We start from the raw sequence: 20407 nt of genomic DNA on the forward strand, positions 1-20407 counted from the left end.
GCATTTCACCTAGACACAAAATCAAAGTAATTTAAAATAGGTAACAGGCGGTCTTTTTGAAAGACATATACATCTCCTTGGAGAAGCTTTGAGAAAATTGGAGTTTGCAAGTTTATGAATAGTTTATTACATTTCAATAAATGTATCGTGAATCAATAAAGCAAAAGTTAAGGACAATGAGCTCATTACCAAGCCAGTTATTGATTTTCACATTCCAAAATAGAACAGTGCAGGAAGGATACAGAGAAAATAGGATTTTTTTGTAATAATAAAAATTTTAAATATCTTAGGAACACAGACATGAAGAGATGATAAGACACAGGAATTTTCAGCAATGTTTATTCAAGTTAATTTCATCTTTTTGGTAATTAGAAATATTATGTGGTTTTTACTCTTAAAGATATCTTTTTAAATCAAGTCTGAGGAGCTTGCAAAAACTGAATATTACCTTTTATTCATTTATTCTTTCAATTTCTTATATCTCTTCCTCTCTTGCCTTTGAAAAGTCTACCTTATTAGCTTCTGCTTAATAACCAGCTTAGTCAGCTCAGGCTGTCATAAAGAATACCATAGACTGGGTGACTTAAACAACAGAAATTTATTTTCTCACAGTTCTGGAGGCTAGAAGATCAAGATCAAAGTGTCATCATGGTCCGTTTCTGGTGAGAGTCCTCTTCCTGGCTTGTAGATGGCCCCCTTCTCACTGTGTCCTCATGCGGTCAGGAAAGAGAGAACAAGCTCTTTGGTGTCTCTTATAAGGTTACTACTCCCACTATGAGGGCCCCATTCTCATGACTTCATCTAACCCTAATTACCTCCCAAAGGTCCCATCTCCAAATATCATCACATTGGGAGTTAGGACTTCAACATATGAATTTTGGCAGTGAGGGGTTGGGGGGGGGTGGGCGACAACAACACAAACATTCAGTCCATAATATTCACTAATAGAAAAAATGACATCGGCTCCAAATCTGGAAATGAACAAGTCAACTTGTTTTCAAAGAATTCCAGTAGAAAGCTTCCCTTTTTCTTCCTTTTATAGCAATACAATTCAACAAGAAAGGAACTTCCTAAAAAATTTATGAACTAACACTAAATTCATGAAGCAGTAACTTTCAAAAACCAAAGACAGAAAGTGAGACATACATTGGTAAAAAACTAAGAAACAGAATATTAACCTATTGGTATATTAAATAAAAACAAATTTTAATCCCCTATATTTTGTTCCTTTATCAACTAAACGTTTTTAAAATAATTTGAAGCACTTGGATGTCCTTGGAAAGCAATACTATAATGCACAATAACATTTCTGTATTATTACATTTTCACAGACATTAAAAGGAATAGTAAATCTCGTATTCTTTCACTCAAAATGTGTAAAACCGAAACAGTAAAACAAAATTGATAAAATTATCATCAGTTTGTGCTGGATTTTATCTAATTTTAATGAAAACAGTTATTTTTATTACATATTACATACATTTAGGGGTATAAGAAATATATTTCTCTATATTTTGCAGAAAATTCTTCATTGCAAAATACTTAAATACACCTCCCTAAGAACATTTCCACAACGATCATAAAATGAATGGAAAGCATTTTTCAAATTTCTGGGTGAAGTGTAGGGGAAAGCAGGATGAGAAGTGACTGAGATCCAGAGTTCAGGTGCCTTGGTAAGGTCATCCAACTAGCAGGTTGCAGAGTTATGAATGGGACTGAGGATTTTCTTGTCCAAAAATGCTGCAGATTAGTGTATTCAAGACGAAGGGGAAGAAAATCTAATTTTAGTCTAGATCATTTTATACCAGAAAACAGCCATAGAAACTAACTTTTACTATTTCAAAACTCAATTAGGTGTGTGTATGGTCCATTGGTGTCCAACTTTAACACCTGCCTGTTCCCGTAAGTGCCATGTTTCACCACAACCCCAGCTTCTGCACACTTGCTGTTAGCAGCTAATTCTTTTTCACAGAGAGCCACAAATTGGGAATAAAGTTCTAACCCATCTTCTTTTCCCGAGTTAGAGTGATACTGCATGTTTCTTCCTTTTACTCTCCCCCCAAGGGTGGCTTGAGGGATGATAAGAACGTTGCCAGGTAGATCCAGTATAGAGACGAGCTTGCCGTTTTCTGTCTCACTTAATTTCACGTTTAACAGTGTACTAACTGGGCGGAGAAGAAAAGGGAAACGTTTTGAAGTGAAAAACAAACATGAAGAAAACCAATAATCTTCTAGTCAGCAAATCTCATCTTTAAAGCTCAGTTTGTCAGCTCCTGCTTTTTACTCAATGTCTCTACTTAGATTTTAAAAATTGCTTCACTAAGCTGAATGATCTAAGCATGAAAAACAGGGCAAATTTCACGCAGAAAATGGCACAACGTTTTAAATCTGACTTGGCAGTTAAGATCACTTAAGTTCATCCAGAAAGGACTAAAGAATTGACTATATCCTGGAACCTCAAAATACTGTTGTCTCAGGGGGATGCATGAGAAGATTTTGCCTTCTTGCTCCTTTTTATATTTCATGAGCAAATCCCATTGGGAAAAGACTATGACAAATCCTCCTCACACCAAATTCTGCTTTATAACAAAGAATATTAAATACAAATCTTAGTGCATTTGTTAGATTAAACTTAGTTGCCTAGAGTTCTATGCAGAGACAAAAGTTCCAGGTTCAATCCCATTATAAACGAACTGATTTTGTAGTTTCAGAATCTCAAAGGCACTGCTAACACGGACGAATCAGTTTACAAATATAACCCATGAGAGAAGGGTAAAGGTAAAAGCAAGAATCATCAGAAATTTATTGTTACAACTGAAAAAGTAAATCAAAAGGTATAGAGTTACTGGCATTATCTTTGTATACATACAACACAACATGGTATTATTTTTATAGAATTTATGAAATTATACTCTTACAGCTAATGTGTCAACACCACCATAAACATCTATGTGTAGCTAAAAATCTAAACTTAGAAAACCTTTACATCTCAACATTAGCCATTTTCAAAACAATAAACAAGAGAAATACCTAATGTAAATAGCCTTAGGGTCTTCCTACCTCTATAAAGGGTATAAGTAACCTCTGCTTGTAGAGAATAGTCCTGAGAGGACAAACGGTAAAAGAAACTATATAAACCTCACACTTCTGCCCAATCAGCCTTGAAAAGGTATGCCTTCGGGTGGGGTAGTCAACGGCTTCAATTATTAGAGGGTCTGTAGTCAAGATCAGCAGGAATTCAGTATGGTTGCCCCCCTCTACAGGGAATGAACCTGGTAAAAATCTGTGAAGGTGAACACCCAAATGAATTCCTAAGCTATGTATTAAGTGCTATCAGTTTTCACTTAACTGACATCTATTTTAAAATTCCTCTAATTTTCTCTATTCCAAATAGGACTTTGCTATATAGCCAGCAGTCCTTACTGACTGCTTCTAAGGAAATTGTAACTCTCCAGAGCACTTCATTCCAATGGAAATCACTATGCAGCTATCTGGCCTCAGACTAGTGATAGACCAAAGAGGCAATTTCGGAATAACAGGCCATAGAGGTGATTAAAATTTACTATACTTCCCCACACCTCCCTCTACTGGCTATAATTGAGAATTCAATTAATACTCTAGGTATACAGATATCAGTATGTAGAAGTAAATATAATAGAAATACAAGTGTCAGCAGGTAGAATTAAAATGAGACAATGAATTAATGGCACTTTGGAAACGGAAAGATCCTAAGACAGATTGTCAATCCAGTATCTCTAATGATGTATATGGGAAGTTATGCTTTGACAGGTCCCTGGATCTTGGCCCAATTATACTGAAGATGAATTGAGGAAGAGTCTGCACATCTCTATGTTAACCTTGCTGTTTCAGACTTTATGGCTATAACTGGTTGTCATATTCCCAAGGTACCAGTGCATGATGTGATTGGGAAGATCTGAATCCATGCAGTAAGTATGAGGTGGGGGTTAAGAGAAGCCCATCACACTGGCTTACTCTGCCCCCTGGAGTAGTAGAAAGTATAAGCTAATGCCATCAATAATAGATGGGCTTATTTTGCTTACAACTCACACTAGCAGAATGTGACTCTTAAGAATCATAGTTCTTTACTGAGAATCATGATATTTAAAGCTTTGTGTTAGACTATCCATTAAGAGAGTTAAGGTGGACCTCCTCAGTGATTTTTTTTTTTTGTGAGGAAGATTAGCCCTAAGCTAACATCTGCTGCCAATCCTCCTCTTTTTGCTGAGCAAGACTGGCCCTGAGCTCACATCCGTGCCCATCTTCCTCTATTTTATACATGGGACGCCTACCACAGGATGGCTTGCCAAGCGGTGCTATGTTCGCACCAGGGATCTGAACCGGCAAACCCTGGGCTGCCAAAATGGAATGTGCACGCTTAACCGCTGCGCCACCAGGCCGGCCCCGTCCTCAGTGTTTTTAATTCACCACAATCTATGCATGTATTCAAAGTGAACTCAGATAGCCACATGGAAGCACACAGAATTTAATTACTATACAACAAAACGCAGCTTGGATTTGGTTGGTTCATTTCATCTTATTATGATTAAGATCCATTTAAGAATATATGAAACAACTTCAGGAAGTCAGTCTTAAGTCACAATGACAAAAATTCTCTTCCTAATTTTGAAGATTTCTACTATACTATTTATGGTTAAGAAAGATTTAATTCAAGGTAAAATATTAACTCAGGAAAATGGACAGAATGTCCAATACTCAAGCTTTAGGACCTGGCAAATCATCCTCTCTAACAGGCACCCTCATTTCATTTTCTCCTTAAACCCTTCAGAGATCCCTATTATCCTCCAGACTCAAATTTCAAACTATTACAGTTACTGGCTTTCCATCTTCACCTACTGCAGTTTCTTCCTTTTTTTCTTTTTTCAGGGAAGGATTCACCCTGGGCTAACATCTGTTGCCAGTCTTCCCCTTTTCTCCCCTCACTCCCCAGAGCGCCCGAGTGCCTGGTTGTATATCCTGGTTGTAAGTCCTTCTCGCTCTTCTATGTGAGCACCACCACAGCATGGCAACCAACATGGTGTGATTCTGCCACCAGGAAACAAACCCGGGCTGCTGAAGCCGTAAGAACACAGAACTTTAACAACTAAATCATCAGGGCCCGGTCTATCGTAGTCCCTTCTTTCTTTTTTTTTTTGTTTTCTTTTTTTGTTTTTTTTTGTTTTAGAGGAAGATTAGCCCTGAGCTAACATCTGCTGCCAATCCTCCTCTTTTTGCTGAGGAAGCCTGGCCCTGAGCTAACATCCTGCCCATTTCCTCCACCTTACATGTGGGACGCCTACCACAGCATGGCATGCCAAGCGGTGCCATGTTCGCACTCGGGATCCGAACCGGTGAAACTCAGGCCACTGAGAAACGGAACATGTGCACTTAACCGCTGCACCGCCGGGTGGCCCCATTGTAGTGCCTTCTTAAGTCTAGTTTCCATCCTCTGACAAAGTTGTCAACATGTTTGATGTCTCGGTATAAATTCCCTCTAGGAGCTTTAGCCTTTTGTCTAAGCTGTTCCTCTTCGGGCTATTTACCCTTGAGTTCCACTACCTGAAGCTCTTCTGGGTTAACTTCTGCAGGCTTCAACAACCCATTTGTATAATTTATATTTCTTATTAATCAGACAATGGGTGTTGTTCTCTACTAATGAAGAGAATATAACCTGTCTCCAACCTTAGGGATAGCTCCATATTTCAAGCTTTTTTTTTTTGGACATAATTATTATATCGAATGCTCTTGAGAGAGTATATGATTTGGTTTGGTATATCTGAACCTATGGCATTATAACAAGCAATGTGCAGTGCTATGGACTGTCCAGGATACTGCAAAGCTGCAGGCAGGTGAATTTATTCATCAGAGATGCCTGAACATTAACTCTGCTTTCTCTGCCCCTGGAGGAGGTGTGCCTGTGATGACACTGAGGTTGGTTCGAGAATCAGGAGAACCTTATATTTATACACATTTCCAACAAAGAAGTGCCATATAAATGGTTAATGTAAATTCTTCCATAATAATGATGTAAGCCTGAGCTGTCTGGATTTGAAGGGATCCACATCTTATACATACAGTGTCACCTACAGGCCCCTGTCAGGGACTCTGGGAGGTAAGGAAACTATATTAAGAAATACAGCATCTGTTTCTCCCTATGTGGCCACCCTGCTTCCAAAAATTTCTGTACCCTTGGCTGAATCTCAGTGCATTGTCTGTCTTTGTGTGTGTATACGCCCTTCGAAACCAATCTAGAAGCCAGGTGAAATGCTGCAGATGTTTTAAAAGAATTCCACCACACTTGCTTACTTTAAACTTTGGAAGAGGCAAATAGCCAAAGCCAACAACAATACACCGAGTTAAGTCATTTATAATTTACATACCAGGACAATTCAAGATTGTGCTTTTTGCCCCTCTGGTTCATTTATCTATCACTATTCATTCTCATTCTTAAAAAAGAAACATCAAACACATACCCATCCTGGGAAGAAGTTCTTTATCAGCTCCCTTGAAAAAGCACACGTAGATCACTAATGCTCTCTGAACCTATGAGAAATTACCACAACTCAGATTAGAAAGAAACCTCTATAAAGAGACACAGAAGTAAATGAATAAAACTTCACAGCTGTTAGAGGTTAAACGCAAAGGAAGATAAGTTTTTACAAGAGATTTCATTTCTTAAATATGTGAGGAAACAATCTTTTTCAATATTGAATCACCTCAGTTATCATTTCTTTCAAAAATTAAAATGCAGCCAACAGCAGTGAAGACCACAAGTTAGACCTTCAAACATTTACTTCTAGTCAAAAACTTTAGGACTATGAACCAGCCTCCTACCCCCTCAGTCAGTCTGATAGAAACATTCACAGTGCAGGGCCCCAGTTACTCAATGCCAAATGAATTCACATCGTATCAGATGTGGCTCATGGGTAAGCAATAGTGTGACTGCTATCTTTTAACATTATCACTCTTTATTCTTCTTAATCCATTTATTTGCCAATAGTGAAAATAAGGATCTGATTCTACTTCAATAAATTCCAAGAAACTGTCCAATTATTTTTTGTTATTGTTGTCAGTGCTTTAAACAAACATAGTGATTACCCTCGGAAACTGCATTTATGATGTTAAGCTTTACACGACGAGGCTGTCTGTTAGGAATGTAAGCTTATTTATTTCATCTAATGACTTGGATATTTCTTTATTAGCTCTTGTATGACAGACTATATGGAAAAGAGACACTTGATAAATGATTTTGATTTTACTGCTGAATGAATCATTACATTTTTTATTTTGTAGATTAACCTTGCTGAGTCCGAGACCTATTATGAAGATGGAATGAGTTAATATTTGTAAAGTGCTTAAAACAGTGCCTGGTTCATAGTAAGAGGTATATAAGTGCTCATTAAGTGAGTATGTTAAAATAAATTTGAGGGCTGAAATACAATTTATTTTACATTTTAACTCCCAAAGCACTTTACAGGCTGCTTTGTACATGACAGGGACTCAATTTATCTGTTGAGCCCATGTAAGTTCAATGGTATCTTACAGGCTGTATGTGTTATCTAAATAGTCTTCCATGTAAATATAAATGCAGCTCTGCACGCACATCTATCTGATTTACCTGGAAAAGAAGCAATTTTAAAAAGTGTAACTGTGCTTTTGGAACAAGCAAAGGCCTCTAATGCACACCCATAACCAGGAGCTGCCAGGTTGAACGACACGAGTACCACTGTCCCAGGCCTCTCCATCGGCATTGTTTCAGCAGGAGCCAAAATCTCAAGCACATTCATAGCTGGACACTTGCAATGTCAGAATTATCTAATTATCTGCAGAAACAGACACCTGTTCTTCTCACTCGCCACACTACCTCCTCAGTACAGTATTTTGGTATTTTCCTTTAGTATATTCCAATAATAGATCTTAAGTTGTGACCTACAAATTCCCCTCTTCAGGTCAGAATCACTTTTCTTGTAACTTCTTTTGGTAAAAACCATTTCAAACATATAGGAAAGTAGAGATCAATCTCACTGTAGCTTAAAAAAGTTCATCTCCCAGGAAGAGAAACGTTAGCCTGTGACAGCAAAGGGTTAAACGAATGAAACTAAGAACACACAAAGCAACCTTCAAATCTTTTAACAATGTTTTTAAAAAATTAGAACTTTTTAATAATAGAATAGGGAAGAGGATGCTTGAGAAAGAGGAAAGAATTTACTTTCTCACTATCTAATTACTTGTCAGCTCTTTACGCTAATTGAGCCATGTGTGGGAGTGGAAGGGAAAGCTTTAAAACAGCTTTTAAAGTTTATAAACACAAACTGATACTGTGAAAGACAGCAATAAAATATCTGTGATTTTGCTTAAGGAGATGTGGCATGAAGAATATAAAAAGACAAGCAAGGAAGAAATCGAAATGATTAATAGTTTGAGATTTATAGTCCCATGAGGCGACTACAATAGGCAATTCTTTGGATAGGATGGCAAATATAAAAAGAATATAATACCAAATAATGTTAGAGGAATCACGACCTCAAAATAAGGCAATAACAAAATAAGAAACATGAATTTTTGAGAAGGAAAAAGGGAGGGGAAAATATAGGAATGTTTATGTCTATAAATATTTCCAAATTAGCAAAGGGTAACATTCTGATTTAAGAATAATTACCCACACATCATAGTTTATGGGTACTATGTAAAATAATGACTAGGATTGCGTTAAGGAATTCTAGATCTGGGACCGAATTCGGCAAACGACTGAAGGAGATGCTCCCAAAGTCTTAATTATGAACTAATATTTTTCTTCATTTCAACCAAAAATAAGTCAGGGGCCGTAAAGAACATTTTAATTTTTTTTTTGCACGGAGTGGCAGCAGGCTGTCTTAAAAAGGCTGTTGGGCAAGTGGAAGGAAATCATATTGGTGTAAACGTTTTTAATTCTTTGCAGGAAATGTGTTAGATAACAATGCAACATTATTACAAAAGTAGCGTTTCTAGTTGGAAATAAATCAAAGTCTTAGAAGTTCCTTGAAAAACAGACCTGTTTCGTGGGAAATCTCATTTCTATGCTAAAACCTAGCTGCAGTCAACATAGGAGGGAATTCGACGGGATCTGGAGCACAAGGCAAAACACATCGTGAACGTTTGCAACAAATCTAATCTACAAGCTCGAACGAGAGCAGCCACGGCCACCCGCAGCCCGAGCAAGGCGAAGGGCGCGGCAAGGCCTTTGCTCTTTAGGAGCAAAAAGTGTGAGATAATCAGGCCTCCAGGTCACCGAGCTCAGGTGGCAGAACGGCGAGCGGAGGTTCACTTCCCGCGGCCCCAGGCAGGGGACACGCCCTCTCTCCAGGGTAAGAAGAGGGAGAAGGCGCGGGGTCGGCAGGGCAGGACTGAGGACACGGCGCAGCGAGGCCGGGCCCTGTGGGCAGCGTCGGGAGGGCGGCCGGAAGTCCCGCGCCGCCCACAGCACGTGCCGCGCGCCACGCGGCAGGTTCGCAGGGAGACGCGGGGGGACGAGTCACCACGACAAGGCGGCAAGAACCGCCCCTGCGCGCCGGAGGCTGACTGGAGCTGCGGGGCCGACGTTACCTCCACCCACTGGGCCGCGGCGTCCCCCTCGGCGGGGCGTACTTGCAGGCGGGCGTGCAGGCACTGCTGCAGGAGCGCCCGGGCCTGACGTGTCCGGCCGCTCTCGGCCATGGCGGAAGCCGGCGCGCCGGTCCGGCGGGTTCAGGCTGCGCGCCGCGCAGGCTCCGCCCCCTGCACGCAGGGAGGAGGGACACGCTGACCTCCGTGGTCCCGCCCATAGGGGCGGGGCCTCCGTCTAGCTCTCGGATTTCCCGGATGTGTGGTCCTCAAAGACGGAGTACTAACCCCTCTACGGAGCCCGCCTGACTGTAGAAGGCGCTCGGTGTATACCTCTAAACGAGTGAAAAGACTCATTGGATCTCTACCTTACAAAACTTTTGAAAAAACATTTTTCAGCTCGGAAAACAGGTTTTCAGACATTGAAAAAATTTAAACCTGCTGAAGTCCATATTATGCCCATTATGAAGATAGGTAAATAGAATGAGTCTATTGAATCACAAAGCAAGCAGAGATGGAACTAAAAGCTATAAATCTTTCAAAAATTTGCTTACCCCAATCAATAAAACAAGGCTGCCTCTTCTAGCAGAAATGCTATAAATCATTCTGATCTCGCAGTTGCTGGAAAAGTGTTGGTATGCGACATGAATACACTTTTGCAGATCAATTCTTTAGAACATATCCTCGCCAAAAAAAGAAAATGTGTTTGTTAATAAATTTCTTAACCTCCTACTAATACAAAAATAAAATGACATATTCTAATGCATGTAATGGTATTAAATTCTGTGATGTGTTTCCTGTAAGTACATATTCAAATGTAAATAAAATTAAACAAGGGGTTGATTTTCTTTCCCACATAACATATTCCTTGAACAGGCATCAGATTAGCATTCTTTTTCTATGGGTTTGGAGGATTTAGACCACGAACAATAGTGTTACCCTGATTGCATTACCCAGGTCATTGATTTGGGCTCAGTTGGCACAATATGCCTATACATTCGAGTCTGTTGTTTTAGAAGATGACATCACTGACAGTGTTGCTATCCATGCAAAGTAGTGTGACTGAAGAAAATAATCTATGCATAAGCAATGGTCCTTTCTATACGAAATTGAAGCCGGCTGTTTGGTGGTTATCTCGCAGGCTGCCTTATACTCTTTGTAAAAATGAAAAGCAGGGGCCAGCCCCATGGCTGAGTGATTGAAGTTCTGCCCCCTCTGTTTCTATGGCTCAGGTTTGCAGGTTCGGATCCCCAGGCACACCTACTCTACTCATCCACCATGTGGTGGAGGCATCCCACATACAAAATAGAGGAAAATTGGCACAGATGTTAGCTCAAGGCTGATCTTCCTCAAGCAAAAAAAAAAAAAAAAAAAAAAGAGGAAGCTTGGCAACAGATGTTAGCTCAGGGTGACTCTTCCTCACCAAAAAAAAAGAAAAAAGAAAAGAAAAATCTCACATGATCTGTGATTGCTGCATTGCAGGGATTTATACATTTGTTGAAGTTTGTCTGCAAGGCACAGACAAGTTGCATTGCTTAATGTCTGTACCTTTATGCAGACATTATAACTATTGAGTCCTTTCCTTTTCACTCTCAGACTCAAGTTTTGCAAGACTGGAAGGAACTTTGACACAGAGCCTCTCAGCCTTGGCCAGGAATGAGATAGGACTTCGATGTCCATTTGTGTATGGGTGCAGCAGATAGGGAGGTCTCTTGAGAATAGGGTATATGGTTCCCAGAGAGCTTTCCACGGTGAAGGGACCTTAGCAAATTGGGAAACTCTTCCTGTGAATAGATGGAGTCTGGTTGGTAATCGTCAGCCTCTCAAAAATCACCAACCTTTAAACCTTCCTGTTGGGTGAGGATCTCCTGGACATTATGTAGGTAGTAATAGGTTGTGGCTTGCTTATTCTTTCCTTCTACCTGCAGAGGGCAGTAGAGAGTAGGCACCAAAGAGAAGGTATTTCCTTCCTGTATTTTATTTTTTGAACATCTATTCTCATTCCGCAAAGAATTTAAGAAGGCAAGACATATATACAATACAGTTGTAAAATGTGAACAAAAATAAAGCATTAGGAGTAAAGAAAATAGAAATATGTGAGTAAGTCTCAGTGGGGGAAACTGAAAACAGAGAAGACACTTGTTCTTACTGGAGTGCTAAGATGATACAGTATGTCGCAAAGTTTCCACAGATATATAACTTTAATTTTTATTATAAAACAATTATTTCCATTGTAGGTAATGCTGAGGTGGAGTATGTTGTACAATTTGCTTCAAGTTAGAGGGAAAAGGCAAAACACAGCTTTAGGTTAGCTCCAGAGGGGGATGGTGGTTCTCAGGAAAATAGGAAAGCTTTGCCTTGTGAGTGTCTAAGAAGTCACTGTCCGGGCAGGAATAGTTCTCAAACAGCTACAATGTTCAAGGGGACCGTATAAGTACTGGGTTAATTGTGAATGCATTCTAGGCTCTCTGGGATGGTACAATAGTTGGTTTAGAGTTGTTTTAAATTGTTCAATTCATTCAAGTTGTCTGCCCCAAATTTTGACATTTCAAAGTATTCCACAATCATGAAAAATTTGAGAACCACTTCTAAAAGCTCCTTTATAGTTGATGTTATGCTTCCCGACTGTAAAAAGGAAAGAGAGAGAAAGGAACTATAATCTATTTCACAGTTCTCAAAATAAACAGAGCTTTTCCTAAACTTCAGCTCTAAAATGAACCTCTTACCTGAGGCTTTACGTGGGGGTATGTTAATCAGTAGAAGTGCAGCTGGAAGAGGTAAACAGTTCATCTTAGTGAAGGCTGGAAGAAATCTAGCCCCCCACTTCAGAGCTCAGAGATTTGTATTTTCTCAGTGCTTAGGGAGGTGATCGGATTCTGAGAAGTTGGTTCACACTAACTCAAATGTACATGAGACTGGGTTAGAACCAGAATACTAATTTATTCATTTATAATAAGAAATATTGCTGTGACATGGAGTGGAAATTCTCACCTTGGGTGTGATCAGCACATTATCCCCTGTGGTCAAGCAGGGGACACTAGATCATATTCAGAAGTTTCTCTATCAATTTCCTATGAGAGATAGTTGCTCTTCCATCAGGGCGTCTGAAACTGAGATTTGAAAGACCCATGTGAGTTCTGGCTTCAAGACGCTTGCCACATACATTAAGATTGTGAGGAAAGAGAAAACAAACAGATGTGAAAAAGAGCCTGAAATAAAAAGTCCAGGGGCACATGCTCCAAACCACAACCATATATCTTGTCACAGAGCCTCTTCTTACACAGGCAGAAACTGAGGCTATGAGCATTAATCCAGTGGAAAACCTTCCATGTGGAAATAGGAGGCCTGGGAAAACGATAGTTCCCACCTAAAAGCTGAGTCTATCTTTAACGTGTATAGTTTGTACAACCAGGCAGGGGATGGAATTTAGTTTGGAACTTAATATTGATTGTTCTTTCGGTTCAATTTGCTTTTTTTAATTCTTATTTTATTACTGCACCATTTGCTGGTGTGTTGCCTAGGTAACACAATATAGCAAGTGCTTTTAACTCGAAGGCAGTGATGTATGTCTTTGGCAGTGTGTCGAGTTTCCCCAGGGTAGGCTGATAAATTATCTTGAGCTTTGGGTTATTTTTCAGTTCATAGTGTTGTGATAACTTAGCAAAGCATTGCATAACCTTTCGAATATTTGTATACTTCTGTCAGCCGTTTTGTCAATTTAGGCCAGCCTGTTGTAAGAGCTTTGTATAATTATGACACCTGCATCTTTTGTTGAAAAAAACTGTTCAAGATTTTGAAATGGGCAAAAGAGATTTCGAGATATTCTTTTAATGGAATGCTGGAGCCTCTGGAGATTACCTGTTCCTGTAGGGTTATATAGGGTTTGTCTTTGACTAGGCTGTTTTACAACTCTGCAGAGATAGACGTTAACTTCTGAACACTGATAGTAAGCAAATTGTTCCTGTCCCTAAAGATGTAAAACTTGATTATTATTCTGTGGCTATTGACCGGTTCTGCCAGTTTTGCAACCATTTGTACACTCATTTCAGCATTCCTTCCTCGACTATAAATGTATAGCACCTTGAGTTCTCTTTTTTTTAAATAAACAAATTTTAGAATAAAATTTTACAGAAAAGTTGCAAAAGAAGTACTGAAGTTCCCATATATCCCTCACCCAATTTCCCCTGTTCCTAAGATCTCAAATCACTACAGTACGTTTGTCACAGTTAAGGAACCAGCACTGGTTCATTAATTAAACTCCAGACTTGATTCAGATTTCATTAGTTTTTCTCTAAATCCTTTTTCTGGATTCCATCCAGGATGCCACACTACATTTTGTCATCATGTTTCCTTAGGCTGTGACAGTTTCTCAGACTGTCCTTGTTTTTGATGACCTTGACATCATTTGAGGAGTCCTGGTCAGGTATATTGTAGGAGGACCCTCTTTTGGAATTTGATGTTTTTCTCATGATTAGACTGGGTTGTGGGTTTTTGGAGGAAGATCACAGAGGTGCAGTACCATTCTTATCACATCATATGAAGGGGGCATGCTGTCAACATGTCTTACTACTGATGCTGTTAACCTTGACCACCTAGCTAAGGTAGTGTTTGCCAAGTTCCTCCACTGTCAAGTTACATCCCCCTCCTTTTCCATACTTTATTCTTTGGAAACGAATTACTAACTAAGCACAGCCCAGGGCCAGCCTAGTGGTGTAGTGGTTAAGTTCCCGCACTCTGCTTTGGTGGCCTGGAGTTTGTAGGTTTGGATCCTGGGCGCAGACCTAGCACCACTCGTCAGGCCATGCTGTGGCAGCATCCCACATAAAAGAGAGGAAGATTGGGACAGATGTTAGCTCAGGGCCACTCTTCCTCACACACACACACACAAAATCAAAAAAACACAGCCCATACTCAAGGAGTATGGAGTTAGGAGCCACCTTGTTGAGTGGGGAGGAGCTGCATAAATTATTTGGAATTCTTCATACAGGATATTTGAGTTGTCTTTAGAGCTAGTTGTAATATATTGCTGGTTCCTTTCTTATTCAGTCAAATATGAATGAAATAAAAATCTTTGACACATGTTGATTTTATATTTGTATGAGAGTTGTGATTTTATTCTCTTTTAAAAATTATCCTCTCATATCTTTCTACCAAGAAATGTTGTGGGAATTACTTTTTATATAGTTCTTTGAAATACACGAGTAAATGTCATAAACAAATACATTATTTTGAAAAGAAGATATTGAATATTATTTATAGTAAAAGAAAAATATAAATTATTTTGTCACACTAACTGTATCAGTCAGGGTCCCATCGACAATCAAATAACAAGCTATAAATAGGATGACCTGAGAAAGTTTTCTTTACAAAGGGACTGTTTACAAAGATGTGGGTGAAGGGGAACCACAGGGAGTCACGTGGTAACCGAGGGTGTAGAAGCAGCTGAGAGGTTACCACCTTTGCCTGAAGGGAGAAAGGGAGGGAGTCTGGAATCCAAGGGAACAGGTTTGTATAGACCATTAAGAGAAGGAGTTGACCTTCTGCCAAGAAGCACAGCCAACTCCAGGTGACCCTTTAGGGAGGGAGCTAGGGAAATAAAGACCGGACCCCATTCTCCATCTTCCTTCCATTTCCTGCCAGAGCTTCCTATTGGCAAAAACCAACCAGAAGTCAGGAAGCATGGGGACCTGTTGACGTCCCAGCCTCCAGGGCAAAAAGCAGGGTGGAGAAGGCTTGAGTGTGGATCTGGAAGGCAAGGAAAATATATCTGGCACACTGACTGAAGATGTCTTAAAGGCCACAACGGGGACTCATTTGTCATCGTTGTGTTGGAAGATGACAGCTGGGAAGACAAAGAAAGAGATAGCTGCAGTTAACATTTCTAATGGAAATCCCTAATTTCCATAAGAGTTTAGGGAGGTGAAATTTGACTTAGTGAGTTATTGGTGTAAGATGAGTCAAGGTCCTTGACCCCCAACCCCCTTTTTTTCAGCCATTGGGGATACGGCAAGACATCAGAGGAGCATGGCTGCTGGGATCCTAGCCTTAGTGAAAATGCCGCCATGCAGCCCAACTTGCATGGGATGGAGCCGCTGCCTTCAAGGAGTCTTGCAGACTGGAACAAGAGGTGTGTTGGAGGGGCCACTAAGGACCTAAGTCCTTAGAGCTCTCCTGAGGTCCTTTGGACTGTGGGGTAAGGAACTTGGAATTACATTTAATTTGATACAGGAAAAGTAATGAACCATTTTTATTGTCTTTGAGTGTTGTAACTAAGTAAGTTTCATGTTGACTCCAGCAGGAAGTAGATAGATAACAGAGATTTCAATAATGAATTGTTTGTATACTCCTAAATCTTCAATTGCACTTGTTTGAGATGGAAAAGGGGGAGGAGTGTTAGCAGATGGCAGCCCCTGATTGTTTGCTTCTTCTAGCAAGTGAAGTGAAAGAAATACTGTAGATCCTCAGCATGCTTGAGGAGGGACATTCTAAAGATCTCACAAATAGAGAAAATTCAAATTCCTGAATTAATTACTAACTGCATTCCTGTATTTATCCAGTTGTTTGTAAGCATTTATTTGGGGCTGGCCCAGTGGCACAGTGGTTAAGTTCACATGTTCTGCTTCAGCAGCCGGGGGTTCACCAGTTTGGACCCTGGGTGCGGACCCACATACCACTTGTCATGCCATGCTGTGGCAGTGCCCCACATGTAAAGTAGAGGAAGATGGGCATGGATGTTAGCTCAGGGCCAGCCTTCCTTAACAAAAAAAAAAAGAGGAGGAGTGGCAGCAGATGTTAGCTCAGGGCTAATCTTCCAGAAAGAAAGAAAGAAAGAAAGAAAGAAAGAAAGAAGGAAACATTTATTTATCAGGTGTTGGAAATGTAGGAAGAGTAAGATGCTATTTTTACTCTCAAGGAGCTCATAATTTAGTGAAGAGACAAGGAAAACGATGAGAATTAGAAAAACTGTTTCTCCTTTCCCCATTGTGTTGTTCCCTCCTAATAGAGGAAGGACAGGATCTGGAAGGGGAGCCGCTTCCTGGAAAGCCTGAACTAAACTAAATTAGGGCGACTGGCTTTAATTGGAGGGAAGATAAGGTCTGAGGCTCAAATAATCTGGCATAAACTGGATTTTCAGAGCCACATCACACCTAAGCAAATTTTTTCTTAGTCACCAACTGACTTTGTCTTCAGAATACCTCTCTGTCTTCTCTCTCTTTCACGCACTTCCCTATACACCCATTGTCCTGCCTTCAGGTCTCCAAAATTTGTTCCAGGCTTGACCTCCACCCCGGATGGTTTCCTTCCTCTCCTCTAGGCCACAATCAAAAGTCTAACATTCTAAGTACTGTGTTGAGCTGCACTCTGCTGGGTGTGAAGCTGATTAAAGCAATTCTCATTAACTTGTGAATGAAACTTAACCTTCTTAAAAGGTATATTTGCATTTTAATAGCAGTCCCTTAACGCAAATTAATCTCTAATTGGCAGAATGTGTGAGAGTTACTTTTTGTGGGAAGAAGAAGTAGGGGGAATTACTTCTCATTCTCTAAATTTAAAAGAGTGGCTGCTCCCAGGGCCCTGGAGCCTCACCTCCCAGTCCCTCTTGAGCACAAGGCGATTTTGCTTCTCTTCCTGAAGCTAATCACTCAGAAAAGCTTTTCAGGTTAAATTCAATGGACGTCATCATCTTTTGAAAAGCTTTTATATTTGGGGAAATTCTCGCATTGGGAGTACCCCTTTCCCTCCCATGTAGAAATCAGAACTCAGCTCCCCAGCCTCCTTTGCAGCTAGAATGCAGTCGTGCCAATTAGATACCCTCCTGCAAGATTCACTTTGGAAGTGAGCAACGTGAATGCGCAGGCTCTGCCTGGGGCTTCCAGTTGCCTGATGTCTGTGTCAGCAGAGCGTCCAGGCACAGAGGGTTTAAGATGTGATACAGAGTGCCATGGTGGCAGTAGCAGCGGCAGCAAAACCAAGTTGCTGGTACTCTGGGCTCAGTGGCAGCAGCAGTAGCAACTGGAACCATTTAGAGAAGACCAGTGGCAGATTCCTGATCTGGGCAGTTTTGTGGCATGTCTTGGGCACTGTTCCCAGACTGAACCTTGAATGTTTCCCCAGCCATCTCAATAATCTGTGAGCTACTTGAGATCCTTTAGCAAATCAGTTTTTGGTTAAAGCAGCCAGAATGAAATCTGTTGCAACCAAGAACACTAATTGGTACAGGACTCATCTTCAACTTTCCCCTCTCCCTCAACCAGCAGAATTTACAGGACAAAACTCTCTACTTTTCTCTCTCTTCACTTCTGCTTTCCTGGTTCGGGCCACATCATCTGTTACCTGAATTACTGCAACACTGTCTAGTCTGATGACTCACCTTCAGTTTTGACCTCTCCATCATAGCAGCAAACCTAATTCTATCCCTCTTGGGCGTAAGACTCTCAGTGGCTCCCTCATGCCTCAGGATCAAGTCTAGGATCAAGTCCAAACTCCTTAGCAGGCGCTTTTGGGATTAGGCCGGGTTGACCTTTCCAGCTCACCTGGGCCACACCTGCTTCTCACACCTATACTCCTCCAATCAGCCTCTTTTCTTGCTCTGGACCAGCAGCAGTGGATCCCCTGGGATCCTGTTAGAAACGCAGCCCTACTCTAGACTTACTGCATCGGAATCAGCATTTTCACAAGATCATTGGGTGATTCGTATGATGTTCAGACATGGGTAGTGCTGCTTTATAGCACTCTGCTCTTCCCCTCTGAGGCTTTTACACGTTCTCGTCCTCTGTACTGTCCTTCCCCGTCTTTATATATTAACACTGTTCTGCAAGACTCACTGGGGAGAACTTCTCTGAGTGGTAAAACCTGGGTTGGAGCTTTTGCTTGTTATTCTAAGCATGGCATTTATTCCTGTCTACAGAAATGACCTTTTTACTCCTTTTTCTTCCCTACCAAACGGAAGTATTCTATTCTGGTTGTATTTTAGAGTCAATGTGAGAATTTAAAAAAAAATACAGATTCCTTGGTCCTGCTCTAGAGATTTGGTTTTAATTAGTTTGGGTAAGTCCTTGACACTGGTATTTTTGAAAAGTGCCCTAGATGATTGTAACGTGGAGCCCAATTCAGAGCCATCACACTAGACTTTGAGATCCTTGAGGACAGGGATCCCATCCTAGTCACTGTTGTATTCTCAGAGCCTACCACAGTGCCAGGTACATAGGCTACGCTAGGAAACAATCGTTACTTCTATTTTCTCAGGAACATGGAATCAGCTTTACGTTGCACACACCATCCTACCTTCCACCCCAACCCCTCTCGCATGTGTTAACAGCTGGGCAGCCTATTCATCTCGTTAAAACAAGGAGTCATTTCTTAAGGAAAGAACTTGAGCTATATTTGAAACTTATCTCTAATCATCCCTGTATTCTGTTCTAGAGCCAGATTGATACAGATATAATGAAGCAGGTTCACATAATTGGATGCTAACAGGCACATTGCTTTGAAACAGTCTCCACACATCAGTTCCACAAAGCAAAGCCACTAATTCTTTGTTTATAAACCTCTTGGGTCCTGAGACTAGTGAGCAGGTTGATTACACCAACACAACTATAAGGAGTAGGTGTTCTAAAGGTTAACCTTAGTTTTATGGGAAGTAAAAAATACATTTTGGGAGAATTTTCTTAAGTTTATACTCTATTTTCTTAAAATTTAAAGTGACTTCTAAAAAACCTCTTAATGATATCCTATATTTACATAGTGTTTTATATTTTAGGAGTAATTTAATATCCTTAATCTCATTTGGAGATGTTCCCATTTTATAAATGAGGAAACTGAGGCTTAGAAACTTTGGATAACCTGCCCCAAAGTAAACACCAAGCTAGAGGCAAAGCCCGACCCCCACCAGCATCTCCTGATTACAAGTTCAGTGACATTTTTTCACTTTGTGCTGGATCCTGACATTTTCTATGCACTTCTGTTGACTTTTGCAGCCAAGAAGGTGACTTCTGACGCAATAAACAGACCGGGTAGATCTGGGCTGGAAGCCCAGCCTCTCTGCCTCCCAGCAGTGACCTCAGGCAGTGAGTATAGTGGTTTAGAGCATGGGTTCTTGCACCAGACTGCTCGGGTGTATAATACTTGCTCTTCCCATTGCTTACTGTATGGCCTTGGACAAGTGCTTCAGTTTCATAGTCTGTAAAATAGGGATAATAATGTAACAGACTTCACAGAATGGCTTTAGGATTAAGTGAGTTACTGTTTGTAAAGCACTTAGAATCACGCCTGGACCCAAGGTAAATGTGATGTAAATATTAAATAAAAATCTGGTTCAATCCTATTTTATGACTAAAGTCGTTTTTAAAAATCACATATTTTGAGTGCCATATTCAATTTTCATTAAATATCTTTTACTGGATATCAACTGTGGATAACATTATAGAAAAGAAATCATGTGATGGATAGGCTTCCTTCTGCCCTTGAGGAGGGTACAGTCTATCGGGAGATGGAATGAAGTTCGTAAAGAGCCCACGAGGAGCCCTTCCTTGTTTGCTGTTGCAGCAGGTCTGAGGAGGGGACAAAAGGCGCCCTCTGTAGCTGCTAGGTTTCCAAAACACGATTCTTGTTTCAAAGGATCATATGTCCCATCCAATAACTTTCTTTCTTAAGGTTTGCATCATTGACTTCAGCGGGCTTGTCAGGACCTGGGAGAGCGTGGGGAGGGGAGAAGCACCAGCTCCTTCTTGTTGCAGCAACACCCAGAGCCACAGCATGGTCATCACTCCTACTCCTCTCTCTCTGGGAAAAGTGTTCAGGCTCCAAAAGC

General features: G+C 40.6%; 1 protein-coding gene across 3 annotated transcripts; it reads right to left on the bottom strand.

Annotated features, from left to right (window-relative positions):
* Positions 1 to 325: 325 nt before the first annotated feature.
* Positions 326 to 9832, bottom strand: DTD2 (D-aminoacyl-tRNA deacylase 2). Of its 3 annotated transcripts, none has more exons than XM_014857236.3 (3): positions 9601 to 9832; positions 6492 to 6561; positions 326 to 2165 (listed from the first exon to the last, which is right to left on the bottom strand). In XM_014857236.3, the coding sequence occupies exons 1-3, from the start codon at positions 9709 to 9711 to the stop codon at positions 1840 to 1842; spliced, it is 507 nt and encodes a 168-aa protein (XP_014712722.1). In that variant the 5' UTR covers positions 9712 to 9832; the 3' UTR covers positions 326 to 1839. The 3 variants fall into 3 exon arrangements, with proteins under 3 accessions (XP_014712722.1, XP_044621388.1, XP_014712731.1); XM_044765453.2 differs by having other exon boundaries at positions 9643 to 9767; XM_014857245.3 differs by having other exon boundaries at positions 9050 to 9714.
* Between the last annotated feature and the right edge of the window lie 10575 nt (positions 9833 to 20407).

The sequence above is a fragment of the Equus asinus genome, chromosome 2, assembly GCF_041296235.1.
Source record: "Equus asinus isolate D_3611 breed Donkey chromosome 2, EquAss-T2T_v2, whole genome shotgun sequence".
In the NCBI taxonomy this organism is placed as follows: Eukaryota; Metazoa; Chordata; class Mammalia; order Perissodactyla; family Equidae; genus Equus; species Equus asinus.

What these genes read in the sequence shown, in the direction of transcription:
- DTD2 (XM_014857236.3), bottom strand. Translation starts at nt 9,711, where the DNA reads ATGGCCGAGAGCGGCCGGACACGTCAGGCCCGGGCGCTCCTGCAGCAG. An exon ending in CCGCGGCCCAGTGGGTGGAG is followed by an intron (nt 6,562 to 9,600) that starts GTAACGTCGGCC and finishes AATTTCTCATAG; the next exon opens with GTTCAGAGAGCATTAGTGAT. An exon ending in AGAACTTCTTCCCAGGATGG is followed by an intron (nt 2,166 to 6,491) that starts GTATGTGTTTGA and finishes TTCTCCGCCCAG; the next exon opens with TTAGTACACTGTTAAACGTG.